This window comes from Athene noctua, chromosome 7 (assembly GCF_965140245.1).
Source record: "Athene noctua chromosome 7, bAthNoc1.hap1.1, whole genome shotgun sequence".
Classification (NCBI taxonomy): Eukaryota; Metazoa; Chordata; class Aves; order Strigiformes; family Strigidae; genus Athene; species Athene noctua.
In genome coordinates, this window is record NC_134043.1 from 32,441,284 (window position 1) to 32,455,034 (window position 13,751).

The window sequence follows — 13,751 nt, forward strand, 5'->3', positions numbered from 1 at the left end:
GCACATGCTCTCACTCAGCAGGTAAAAATACACCAACAAATGACTTACAAGATCTAAGGCTGCTGCCAAAATGGAGGCATCGGGGATAGTGCCCGGTTCACAGCAGTTCAGGAGAAACTGAAAGCGCTTCATGCCTTGGCGGATTGCTCCCAGGTTCACAACGTTCTTGGATTTTCCTCCTTCTTGGTTGGAGGTCAAGTGATCATCAAAGCTATGGCAACCTAAAGAGGTAGAGAGTACAGAGGGGATGCAGGGAGGGGTAGGGAAAAGGGAACACGGTCTCTCACCAATAAAAATAGTGGAACAAAAAATCCTGATGAGTACAGCCTTGGTCTAAACCCCTTCCTCACCTTGATGCACTATCTTGAAGATAACAGGGGCATTTTTACAATATTAATGACTTCCACGAAATAGGTGTACAGCTACAGATTCTGGACTTGATCATACTGATATCTGCCCAAAACAATTCCACCATACTCAGTGTGGAAGCTCAGGATCTGTTCCAACATAGGTGAATCAGGATATGGCCCGTCCTCCCCACCTTTTTAACACAGATCATCTTGCTTACTGTCTATTTTTCCCAAATAATCTCCTATCTTGCTTCTCTATTGCCCCTAAATTTACCTTAAAGTGGAGTATGCATAAACCTTATTCATCATGTATCAATTTAGTAATATATCATCTACTAGGACAGAAAAATCAGCAGCAAATATTGGAAATGTTCTATGTGGAAGTTAAATACTGTCCTTTGTTTTAGGCATACATCTTCTGCAATTACCAGAACACCCAAAGTGAGACTGGACTCAACTCCTACATATGATCAGCATTCCAGCCTCTCTCCCCTGAAGTGTCTTGTGCCCTAATAAGATATATTAGCTCCCTAATAAGAGTTCCTTTTGAAAATGAAGTTAGCACCCCACTCCAGGTCTTCTTTCAAGCATGTATAGAGTTCAAATGATAAATCAACTAATCCCATTGCCAATTGGAATGAACACTTCTGAAAGCAGAAGATCATTACACAGTCAGTACCCAGAGTTGAGAGTGGTAGAATGACACAGATGAAAATTCAGGAAAGTAGTTTCAAGGCCAAGGTGGCTGGTCAAAATAAGAATAGTCAGCTTCTGGGCTTTTTATCTTTATCCATAATACCCTTCCTGTTTACATCTGAAAGTACAAAAGTTTACAGAATACTGCAGGATAAAGAACTGAAGAGAACACTGAGTGGAGAATTCAAGATTGGCATTAAACATGGATTTGAAAGACAAGAGGCAAAACATCAGCTCTATAGGACTTTGGGACTTCTTCCTCAGGAAAGAAGAATGGCTGAAAAGTTGTTTTAAGATTGCACTCCCCAGAATTACTTGGAAAGCACTTATGTACCACAAACAATAGTCACAACAGAAAATGACAATGTAGATATTCACTTTTCCCCTGAGGACAGAGGTAAATCAAATTTCAACAGGCTTCTTTATGATATCTGTGACTTTCTTGTCTCCAGTGAAGCTGCACATAGTTTTCCAGCAAACAATATGTTCCTATGTTGGGAAATACTTTTTCAAAATGGAACACATGAACACATAAAGTAGAAAGAACAGGTAGAACACTTACATAAATGAGCAGGCACAAACACCCTTTTCTTCCAACTCCTCCTGTTTCCTTATAGCCTGTGGCATGCTATCTGAACCTTTCTGCTATGGCTGTTGTAACACTAACTCATTGGAGGTATAAACAAATGTTTCCTATTCAGGGCCCTGTTAGGGCTATGCCTGTATGAGATAACAGAAACTTGACTTTCTGATACAGAAAGGCAAACCTAAGGCATCTTCCTAACCCCCACTTAAAGAACTAGCAGAGGCTTTGTCCATCTGGGCTCACGGGTGCTACCTACAGTCTATCACTAGAGCCCCTTGCAGTCCTTTGCAGTCCCAGCTTTGTACTTTCTTGAAGCTGTGCAACAGAATCCTTCAGAGGCAGCTGATGACTGTCCCCCACTATGTCCATTCTGGAGTAGCCTTGCTGTAAGCAGGGAAGCCCTCACTGGCTTAATCTTAACGCAGCTCAGCCCTGCAAAAATCTCACCCAGCGAGCAGAGACCATTTCCTACCATAGGAAGACACTGGATGCCCAAGCTCCTGCCCTCACAGCTGCTTCCTGTGCGAATGCAAGATCACCCATCGGAGCAAGCATGTGCTGTGGTTCGCCCGTGCTGCTGTGCCTTCAACACCTTGGCAACTTCTACAGTTGCTCACAATGTCTTCAGTGAGTGCCCGAAGGAACGTTAAGGGTCTTATGTAAACATACTGTAACTCACTTCTGTATATATGCTTTTTTCTTAGTATCAGTAAAAAGATAATTAAAATAAACATTTTTTATGCATGAATGTGCATATATTTATGTGTATATATATGTATACATATGCACACATACAGATACACACACACACACACACGTATGCTTACATACATATCCAACACGATTTCCAGTGGTCTAGATGATAATCACAATGAAGATTACAATTCATAAATGATGTGACAAATTATTCTACATTTTATTGGGGTTTTTTTGCTGTAGTGTATTTATCCTCTCTCAGTTTTGTCTTAAATTTGGTCTACTATGTTAAAAAACCCAAAAACACAAGAGGAAACACCACATGAAAAAAGCGTAAGCAAAGTAATAGCATAGCATTGTGAATGGCAAGAATGGGGAGGCAGAAATAGGTTCCAAAACCGTGCTATAGGGTCAGACCTTGAGTGATTTAATAGTGTGCTCATCCACCTTCAACAGGCTTTTATTGTCTTCTCCATAAGCACAGAAAATCTGCTGATCTTTATGGAAGATACAAAAGCACTGGAAATTTGAAGGCCCTCTATAACATTACTGTTCTACTGTGTTATAAGCCATCCCACCCTGAAAAGGCCTCACATTGATTTCACTACACACATACAAGTATGTACGCGCACAGGCATGTACAACTACTCTAATATTTTTGCTAATGGTATGTGGTTTTCATTGCACACCTGAGATCCTTGTGGACATGGTGATACAACTTCCTTAACTGTCACACTTTGCCTTATAAGTTTTAAATACTCTGCCTCTGCTTCAGTTAGGGATCAGGCAGCAGCCCAACCCTCCGCATCAACATCACTAGACAATTTGCATGTTTCTCATACTATCATTCACTGGTCTCTGTCTTTAACCCATTGCATCACTTTTATTGTGGTATTTCTAATGCAGGCATATGTCAAATCCAAGCATGTGTCATATACATCTCTTCTCTCATTGGCATGTAAAAGATGTTTCAAGATCTCTTCATTAATTACATAAATTCTGATGTTACTCAAAGAAGGCTGAAATATGGACAACACTTCCAACATTCAAACAGCCACACTAATGTGTCATCTGAGCTTTGTATAGACATAAGATGTGCCACATGTTGTGAAGAAGGCTTTTGATGCTTACGGGGCCAAGACTAAATCTGTGCCATTAAATCAAGAATACGGGCACTCTAGGCAAAAGCAAACTCACAGTGGCATAAAATAAGCACTAGCAAGAGGGAGAAAAACCTATTTCCTACAAGAAAACACGAAGGACATCTCACATGAGCACTGTAGAAACAGCTGTGGCAGTTTATAAAGATCTCACTGTCCCTTCTCTGTTCCCAGTAAGAGCTGGGAGAAAATATGGTGGAAGTACTTCATACCTACTTCAGCACGAAGTAGTAGATGAAGAACACAATGCAGTTCCTTCCATTGTGGGGATATTCACCTTCAGCTACCAAGCTACAAGAAGCTGCTGGGCTGATGCATTCTCCTTCTAAAGGAAAATCACTTTTCATCTAGGATCTAGTTGAAAACCACCATCAGTGTTTCTGCAGTGGTAGAACGATGACTAGTTTACACTGGCAAGATACACTCATATGTGTTAGAATCACTTGCCTGAAGAATGCCTTACATGCATTACACTGCAGGTCTGTGACAGATGATGGTGAAATACATACAATGCAGTGCCAAAGTGTAATGTCAGAAAATAAAAACCATAATGTCAGAGAATGTAACATACTGTAAAGCTACAGAAATCATGGTCAAAAATAAAATCTACTTTTTGTGTGTTTTTGGGAGTCAGGTTACGTTTTCTTGAAAAAACAGTAAGAGAACTTCAAGATACAAGATTGTCTCCCTGACAACAAGGATGAGCTCTGAGCTGGGGACATGAGCATGTGAATGGCTACATGACATTTTAAACCAGAATATATCATGACTTTGTATTATTCATAAAGGCACTTTTCAAACTTTGCTGATTTTGAAAATACATTGCAATTAAATATACTTTTGTGGAAAGGAAAAGTAGTGTTGTTACTATTATGTTGTGTGCTAAGAAGAAGGGACAGGATCCCTAACGAATGGTATGCAGACACTAGACATGCAAACACAGAAGAAAAGAGATAATTATAACAAGGTTTGTGCAGGGTTTTCCATTTCTGTGCTGATCTTTGCTAAAACTGTCAAATGGTCACGAATTGGGAAAGAAAAAAACCAAAAAAACCAAAAACCTGATGGAACACCCATTGTTATATTAGGCAATGAAATATTTACACACCTAATTTTGAACTGAAAGCAAGCTTTGAAGCAAGCATTAATTTTTCAAGTGTATTGATCAAATTCAATTTGATTTTAAAGGCCAAAATGTTGTATTTGCATAATTTATTTGGATAGTCTTGATTTTTTTTAAAAATTTACTTAATACTAGAGTTTTTTCTAAGTCAAAACAAAAGAAAGAAGGAAGGGAAAGAAAACAGTTACAAAGACTAAAAAGTTGGAGAAGGCTGAAATGGATACAAAAACTATGGAGAAAGCAGGAAAAAGGGGAAAGGGGCAAAATACAGAAAGAAAGAGATTTTAAAAAAATATAAAAAGAAAGAAAAAAGGAGACGAGAACCCTGATTTCTAACCATCTTTTTCTTCTGTGTGATGAAGCTTGGATGGGTGTCTTCGGCAGGTGCGCCATTTACCAAGACGCTTGAAGAAATTCTCCTCTTCATCTCGCCCATTGTCCAGGCCACCTCCTGGCCCCCCTCCTTCTGACAGCTTCACCGCGCTGGTGAACTTCACCTGTGCAAAAACAGAGGGCTGGGTCAGGCTGCGTGGTACCACTGTCTCTTGGTCCTCCTTGCTTAGACATAAAGCATCTACAACAGTGTGGATCGCCATAGCAACACAAGTGGGTCTGCACAGATTTATGTATGCTGAAGCACTTCATCTTTTAAGCTTTCTGCTTAAAGGATTGGTCTTTCGCAACAGGCTGTAAAGGCACAAAGAAGGAAGGAGAAATGTGACCAACAATTAAATCTTAAGTGTGTTGACAGAGCTTGCATTTCTCTCAGTGAATCAAGGCAGACTGACAAGGACAGTGTAGGTTTAGCCTAGTCTTCACCGTGAGCCGCAAAAGTCTGATGTCAAATTCGCCAGGTACTCTACTCTGAAGACTTCTGTGACTGAGTCTCATTGGCTGCAATGTCGATGTTGAGTAGAATATTTCCTCTGACAGCTAAAACCAGCCAGATTATGTCTTTCCAAGCTCTCTGCAATCCAGCCTGACACATTTACCTTGGAACTCTGCCTGATGAAAGACAGACGGTCGACAGAGCTGATATCTAGCAGATCTTCCACCCCATCAGCCAGGCCAGAGAGGGAGGAGCGCTTCAGCCAGTTCCCTGTTGCAGAATAAGCCACTCAGGACAATTCTGAAAGTGCTTCCAAGCAGAATCTTATTTATTAGCAATTGCAGCATATTTCTCCAGAGTGGCCATGCTAGGGTATGGGAAAATCAGAGAGGAAAGGGGAAAGCAACCTTTTGATGTTACATGTATTAACTACCATGCAAGACTGGCTCTAGGGACTTGTAAGGAATATATTCTTTGTCTATCACATGCTATTTGGAATATTTCTCTGCTTCAGGGAGGAAAAATATCGTGAGATTAAGGTACTAGCCTACTACTTTAGAGGCACAGATTCAGTATTCTATTTTGCCACAGATTTCCTGTGTTACCTTTGGCAAATTGCTTACATTTCCCTTTGCCTCAGTTCCCCATCTGTAAAATGGAAAGAGCAGCGTTTCCCTCGGGAGAATATACATTATACTTGGACAATAAGGAACTGTATTGCAATATTTCTTAAGACAAATATATCTATCCATGTTTATCTGTCCATGCAATATGTATATAGAACAGGAAGAGACATACATTTACCTATGGGGAGTTTGAGTTTCTTTCGAAGGGAGATTCGTCGGGAGCGGGAGCGGGAACGCCTGTCTGTGGTGGTCCCAGAGTGAGCAGTGGTGCACTCGGATGTGTCCTGCTCAGACTGACTACTGGTATCACTCGCTGCACTCTGTGACTTGAACATCTTTCGCCAGAAGTCTTTGCGTCCCAGAACAGCCCCTTGGATTTGCTCATCACTGGAAGAAAAGGAATGCAGAGCATGAATTCCATTTCAGTGAAGATTGGATGCTCAGGGGAATGAGGCCTCTGTCCTGCAGCCCCCTCCTAACCTCTCTATTTGAGGTTTGTTTCATTTTGAATGCTAAACATATTCTTCTCAGTGGGACGTGATCAAGTCTGACAACCTGCGCAATACTGTTCAAGGCACAAAATAACCATCCTGGGGAGCTTGTCCACTGAACAGGTCTTTCCAATTTTTAGTTCCTACACCTGAAAAATGAATCATCTTCTTTAGGTCAAAATGACCCATATTGATAAGACTACACCTGTGCTTTATATAAGCATGTGTACTGGAGAGCTTTTGGACATCATGATAGCCATTTGTGAACCTGCGAAAGTCACAGTTTTCATTAACATATTGGAATGGGGACAGCCTATTTTGCTGTACTCTTGAGATCTCCCATGGCTGTGGCAGGGCTCAGAGCAGAACAGCTTGCTGCACTGCTGCAGAGCACTAAAGGGCTTTGTGTTACCCATCTCAGCAACAGTGAGACTTTGCGGGCTCAGTTAATGCAGGAGAATACATAATATGGAGCTCTGGACCCTTGTGCAAGCAATGTCTTCGTACAGCGTGTCTCGAAGCACTTTAACAAGAAGGTAGGTATTGACAGGCACAGAGAAGTTAAATGACTTGTCCAAAGTTACTTAGGGACCAGTGGCCATTTATATTTTCTAAAATTCTTAAGGGTATTGATTAAACTTACTTCAATATTAAATGGCATAATTCTTTGGACAATAGAGACTTCAAAGGTGCAATGCCTAACAACAGGTTGATTTGCTCATTAAGAAAACCAGTAGAGCACCTGTGGTGATAATGAAAACACAACAATCTTCGGAGACTGCATGCCCAAGTTAGGTCAGGAATGGGCTCTTTCTTGGAAGTCAGTAGAGGATTAATGACCCTTAGCAACCACTTGGAAGTTGAAAATTAATAGAATCATCCCCCAGAAGTACAAACAAAGCATGGAGAACAGCTGTCGTGACATTTCTGAGGAATTAACACTCTATTCATGCCTATGGTAGTATGAAATATTAACAGATCTAGCGCACTGCCATTTGAAAATCTCTGGTGGTTCCCCATCAAAATCAGGGTGGGTCCAGTTGGCAGCATTGAAAATAGGTGTTACCTGGATGGTATTAGCAACTCCCAAACAGACACTCAACGCATTTTTTGTACCATGTAAAGAGATAAGTCCTTGCTGTCCTGCCCATTTGTACTAACCCCAGAAGGAAGCTGCTGGCAGTAACGCATGAAACAATTCAATATTTGCTTACTGTTCTGGAGTTTGCATTGGGCGGCTTGAGATGTAACTACGGCATTCATCTGGGGCAGCTGATGCCTGGCCTTTGTCAATGATGACACTTCCCACCTCGGATCTATACAGACAATATAAATCATCAGCTGAAGTGAATGGATGTCCCATCTCACAGTCATCACATACCTACATTACATGGAAACCAGCGCTGCTGAGCCACAGAGCAGCCTTAGAGATGTACTCTTTCTTTAGCAACTTACTGCTTCTATATATATATCATTCATGAAAAAAGCATCAGTTCTTAGAAGCAAAGCTAAGGTTTTTAGGAGTTTTTCGACTTCCCTAATCCCTCTTCCCAACATTTTAATACGACAAGCCTCAAATCACCAGTGAAACTTTCTTTTTGATAAATCAGCATGTCAGGATTAGATTTCTTCTGGGACTTGTTTTGCATACCAGGGTTTACCTGTCAGATGAACAACACCAAGGATGTGATGCACATTAGAAGCTATGTCCACACAGTGTTTTGGGACTGACACTATGCTTCTTACTTCTCTTAATCTTTCATTCTCCTAGTGTTTCTATTGCCTTCTTCCATTGCCTCCTCTTAGGCCTCTTGTATGAGAGGGTTAACACTTTGCTGCAGATCTATTACTGTCTCAGTTCATTAAATCTTAAAGGAGACTGCTGTCACAGTACAATTCTGTATATCAGGAGCTGACATAGGCTATCAAGATAAAACACACACACCCTTGGACTTTCTACATTTGTGTTCAGTACATGTAGTTTTACAGTCATATGCAAGTCAATTATTTGCCTTCTCCCTTCTAGACACCCACCTTTTGCTACCAGAAGGTTTTGGCTCTTGCTCTGTTTCCTCTGTTTTTTTTCCTGGTATTAACTTTTCAGCGCTGTCTAAGAGGGCACTGAGTGCCACTCTCCGAAATACGTTCCCATGAGCCTCCTTGATAAACTGCACAAGCTGTCGGATATCACAGTACAAGCCCTGAGTAGCAAGACATAATGAAAATGAAAGAATTCAGTCTGCAGTTTGTGAAGAAGCAGTGAGAATCAATAGTTTCTAAGGTACTTCAGCAGGCCATTACTTCCTCTGACTGTTGTCTGTTACATTTGCCCTTGTAGAGGGTTTGTGTTTTCTGGCTAGGATCAAAAGCTGGAAACTCCATTTAGTGCACTCAGAAGAAGCAGACAATGAGGAGTGTTACTGTTACGGAACATGCTCTGCAACAGGCTACATCAGACGTAGAAGTATCAGAGGCTAAAGCAGCTGCAAGATGAGGGAGCTGCAAAGATTACTTCAAGCCTATTTTATACCATTCACCCAGCCCATAATCCTAAAAGGCACAAAAAAGCTAAAGGGGGGGGGGGAGGAAATTAGAGTGCAAAAAATTGCATGTTTTGTTTCAAAACCAGTGGGTGTCTTGGGAATTTTCTTAATTATTTTAGAGCTTTACATCATGGGAAGAGAGAGGAATGACTCACCCATTTCCCAACCTACTCCTACACTCAAGGCTCTTTTTAGTTCTGAACATTCATACACATCTGTGATGTGGCAAATCACCTCTATATCTGAGGAGGGCAAGGGGATGGAGCGAACAGTTTTACAGGACCTAATTTTTGATCTGTGAACTTTCTTGAAAGATCTTGGATTATTCTGAAACTTTCAAGCTAGGAACTGCACAGCCAGCTTTCAACAACAACAACAACAAAAACGCAAACAAACAAATAGTAGGATCTATATACTGATTAGGGCTCTTTTTCATAAGATATTGAACACAAGATTGACTTTAAAGAGTGACACAACAACAGAAAATCTTCATATATACTCTTCGTATTGTGTTCTCTGTACAGCCACAATTAATGGTGTTATGCTTAAAGATAAGTTTCACCTTACACACTTGCTAAAATAGGGTCGAGAAATACATACAATTTATAAGGAAAACTTATACTTGGTGATCCTAATGTAGATCCAACAATAGCACATGTTTTTCTGCATCCCACCACTTAATCTCTGCTGAGAAACATTCCAAAAGAAGAATATCCATATGAATAAGAGGACTTGAACATAGGCAGACTACTCTACTGGTTTAAGATATTATTGTGTTTTCCTTCTTGCTCTCCCTTTCCCTCACAGAGGATTGCTGTCCTTTTACCTGGTCTACAGTGCCTCTACAGCTCTGCTGTAAGGATGGAGCACAAGAGTGCTTCTTGGTTGCTTCCATGAAAAATCCTAATTTCTGATAATAAAGGAGGTGGTTTGACAGCAGCTGCTAGATTCTGCACCGATTTGGAAGAGAGCTCATGTTATCCATTCTAGTGACTGCTCTGAGGAGACAGCACACAGGCAACAACTAGCAGCACCTTACTTTCCCCCAGGTTCTTGGTAAATTGGATGTTTGTCTAAACCTTGGGAAGAGCAAACTACCAAACTGCTGTTCAGTAACTCACATACTCTGTCACGGGTGGGCCACATCCTTAATGAAGTAAACTGGTTTTAACTTTGCTGAAAGCTGATTTATGCTGGTTGTGGTCTTGTTCATTAATCCCTTGCTCCAGACTATGCTACTAATCCATTTGGGAAAAAACCCAACAAACAACAAACAAACAAAACCCAAAAAAACAAACCACAGAAGCTGCTTGAACAGAGAGGAAAATGCAATTCAATTTGCACAACTTTTATCCTGGTGAGGTCCCCAGGTCCCAAGGCAGGCATGCAAGGAAGGCATCACATTTATATCATGTTTCAACTGTGACTGCATAGCTTGCTGTGCTCAAGGGATTTGGCTAAACTGAATTAATTCTTCACTATAAAGCCTTCACTGGTGACACCCTAGTGAAAAGGTAACTTTGTTAACATGGAATCAAGTACTTACCAGGTTTTCTGGGCTGTGCAGCTCATGTGTAGTGGAAGCACAGCGAGTGATCAATGACTTGAACATGGCATTCACAATAATACCTTCTACACTCTGGGCTGTAGACTTGTTGTCCACTGTGGTGAAGTTATTCCCAAATCCAGCCTTGTCTGTGAAATTCAAGTAAAAGCAAGCCCCTTTGTTAGGAACAGTTTAAAAAACAATGGCTTAAAGATGCATGTAAAGGGATCCAGATACATGAGACAAAGGCGAGTCCCCACCTAAGATCCTAGCTCAGTTCTCACAATCCCACACCACAAAAAAAAAGCAGAAGGGAAGGATAAAATAAACGAGAAGAATTAAATCTTTCCAGAAATAGTTGTAGTATGAAACAGGACTTGAAAAGCTCAGGACCACTCTCTCTTCCTTTTATCCACATCTCTCATTTAGAGAGGTATGGAATAAGTCATAAAATTTGAACAATACCTCCAGCTTTTCTATTTACTGTTCTAAAGGACAAGAGATGTTTGATCAGGCTGAAAAGTGACAACACCCATGAAAAGAAAATCTTCTGAACTACAGGAGTGCTGCTCTTGCAAGGTGCACAAGGAGACCAAGCTCTCAGAAAGAGCAAAAAAAAGAATTACACAATTATATGAATATCAAGAAACATCTTCATTTCATTAGGTGAGAGAAAAGACTTCCAAAAGCTGCATGAGCTGCCATGCTTCAAAGCATGAGCCAGTCAATAATTGATGAATACTTAGGAAACTTCCTACGGGCATCTTCTTTACAAAAGCCTACTATATAATGCTTTTTGATGCTTTCTCTGAAATGCCTGGGATCAGAGGTAGGCTAATAGACTCATGAGACTCCTCAAGTGCTCCAGAGGAGCTATTCCTATGCTGTAAACATTTTTAACTGTTGTTGCATGCAGTGACCAAGCATAACTGTTTGGTTATTCTAATAGCACCTGGAATAATTTTCCTAACGTATAAAAGAAAAAGAAAACGTGTATACATACACATAGACACACATGCACACAAACTTGTAACTGCAGGCATGTGCATCTGTGTGTTCATGTTCTTGGTTAGTCAATCTGTTCATGCTATTTACTGCCTCACCTGAGGCACCACAGCAGGTTTTAATGCTCAATTATATCCCCATTCAGAATTAACCCTGGATTAAACAGGTCACTCCAGCTGGCGCCTGGTCATGTCATGAAGCAGAAAACTTCCTGCCTGAGGCTTAGTTGGATGAAAATATTTTCTTTCAAGAGCTATGAACAACAGGTAGGATGAATCAAAAGAGAGGCCTTCAATTTCAGGGGCACTGGATGATACAAGATCACTACGTGAGATCACTGGGTGGTCAAATTGTAAGAGATCCAACTCCCCTGACCTGCACTGGCTGAGAATATGCTCTGTATATTCTGAGGATAGTATTTACCATTTTTTTTCTTTTTTAAAGGAAAAGGGTGTGGCTTCTTTTGAGGGTACAGTTTAGGAATAGTCAATTGAGAGTTTCTGATGCCAGTTATACTTACTGTCAGTGACTGGCTCCATGCAGAATCCCAGTAAAGCATGCAGGAAATCCACCACATTATTGAGAGAATCCCTGTTCACATAATCCCTCATGGTCTGCCGGAACTGCATCTTATCCAGTTTGTACAGCTTTGTGAGGCAGTTCTGAGCCTGCAACGATATCCATCAAATCACATCACATCAAAGTACGTGTTTGACTTTTGCTAATAGGAGCAGAGTATTTTTTGCTCTTGCTCAGTCAGTGCTCTGCTGTGCTCTCTAAAGTAACCTCCCCTAGGAGCCAGAAGGCTCAGGTCCTATAACAGGACTGGTTTGCCTCTGAAGCCAACAAGAAATTCAGCACAAGGAGACAGTGCACCAGTATGGGTGCCACTGTTCGGAGGTGGTGGTGAAGTCACTGCCAGCCATGTCTCAAGGCCTCTCCTCCTCTCCCCAAACCCAGGGTAAAATCTCAACTGAATATGAATGAAGTAGGAATGTACCACCTCAATCAAGGCTTATTGCCTTGGTGAAGCAGATTCTTAGCCTCAGGATTCTGATTTTCAGCCTCTGGCTCAGACCCAACCCATTTGATGCACCTGTACCCAGTGTCCAATTTATATCATGCAAAACATTAGCTTTTTATTTAAAAGCTATTAATTGTCAACTTATTACAAAAGTATCTATCGTACCAGGACCCCATGCAAGCCGGTTAGAGAATATGAACTATCAGCTCTACAGGAAACATGAACTCTCCTGCTATCTACAGTAGGGTGCTTAACTTTCCAGTGAACTCAGACGTGTGATTGTTCCATGCAGTCAACACAAATGGTGCATGCAAAGCAGTTTGGCCAGACAAACACACAGAAAATGCAGCAGACTTCGACATGTAGGAAAATCTCTTCCCATAAAGACCTCAATTCAAGGAATCTGATAAGAACCTTGGCTCCAAGAGACCTACTCATTTATGCTTAATGTTATGCATAGGCCTAAATGTTTTGCTGGCTCAGCTCCAACATGACATAAAAGCCTAACTGACATTTTGATGAATACGGTATATGTTCAACCAGTGCTCTGGGCAGAATCTTTCTACTGTTACCACTGGGAATCTCTCACACCATCTTGTCCCAGTGTGTCCAGAACTAACGTCACTGCTGCAGTCTCCTCAGTACCCGGCAGTCTAGCTAGCAGAAGAACACCGCGTGATACAGAGGCAGACAATTCATCTCTGAGCCATCTAGCTCAGATCTCAGAACCAAATTATAGCTCTGTTGGCATAGTTCAGGCTAACCAAAGCCATGGAGAAGCACCTAGCTCCCACCCACACCGTGAATGGGCACAGTGTAAATACTCATTACAGTCCTCAGAAATGCTCCCTGCTGCAAGCACATAAAGCAAGGAGGAGGGCTGTGCTGGAGAAAGCCTTTGAAAGGCTCCCATTTGACAGGGCATTGGGATGATCTCAGGAGGTCAAACTCTTCTGGATGAAGCCAGATGTCTGGGCTACACCCAGGGCACTTTCCGCTGCTTCAGTTTGGGCAGAACCAAAAATGTAAGGAATCAACAGTGACCATTCACCCCACCCTCCAACAGGGCATGAGTC

The 13,751-nt window shown here is 41.3% G+C and overlaps 1 protein-coding gene across 4 annotated transcripts in view; it reads right to left on the bottom strand.

The window, feature by feature from the left end:
* Nucleotides 1-13,751, bottom strand: part of UNC80 (unc-80 homolog, NALCN channel complex subunit) — a 134,880-nt gene that overhangs the window by 89,189 nt on the left and 31,940 nt on the right. For 2 of the 4 annotated variants that reach the window (XM_074910405.1, XM_074910404.1), the window contains exons 15-22: nt 12,172-12,319; nt 10,647-10,795; nt 8,592-8,758; nt 7,772-7,873; nt 6,239-6,453; nt 5,604-5,710; nt 5,009-5,108; nt 49-221 (exon numbers count right to left, since the gene is read on the bottom strand). In XM_074910405.1, the coding sequence (XP_074766506.1) occupies nt 49-221; nt 5,009-5,108; nt 5,604-5,710; nt 6,239-6,453; nt 7,772-7,873; nt 8,592-8,758; nt 10,647-10,795; nt 12,172-12,319 (1,161 nt within the window). Of the gene's footprint in view, nt 1-48; nt 222-4,948; nt 5,109-5,603; nt 5,711-6,238; nt 6,454-7,771; nt 7,874-8,591; nt 8,759-10,646; nt 10,796-12,171; nt 12,320-13,751 lie in introns of all 4 variants that reach the window. The other 2 variants (XR_012633934.1, XM_074910403.1) reach the window with 2 other exon arrangements.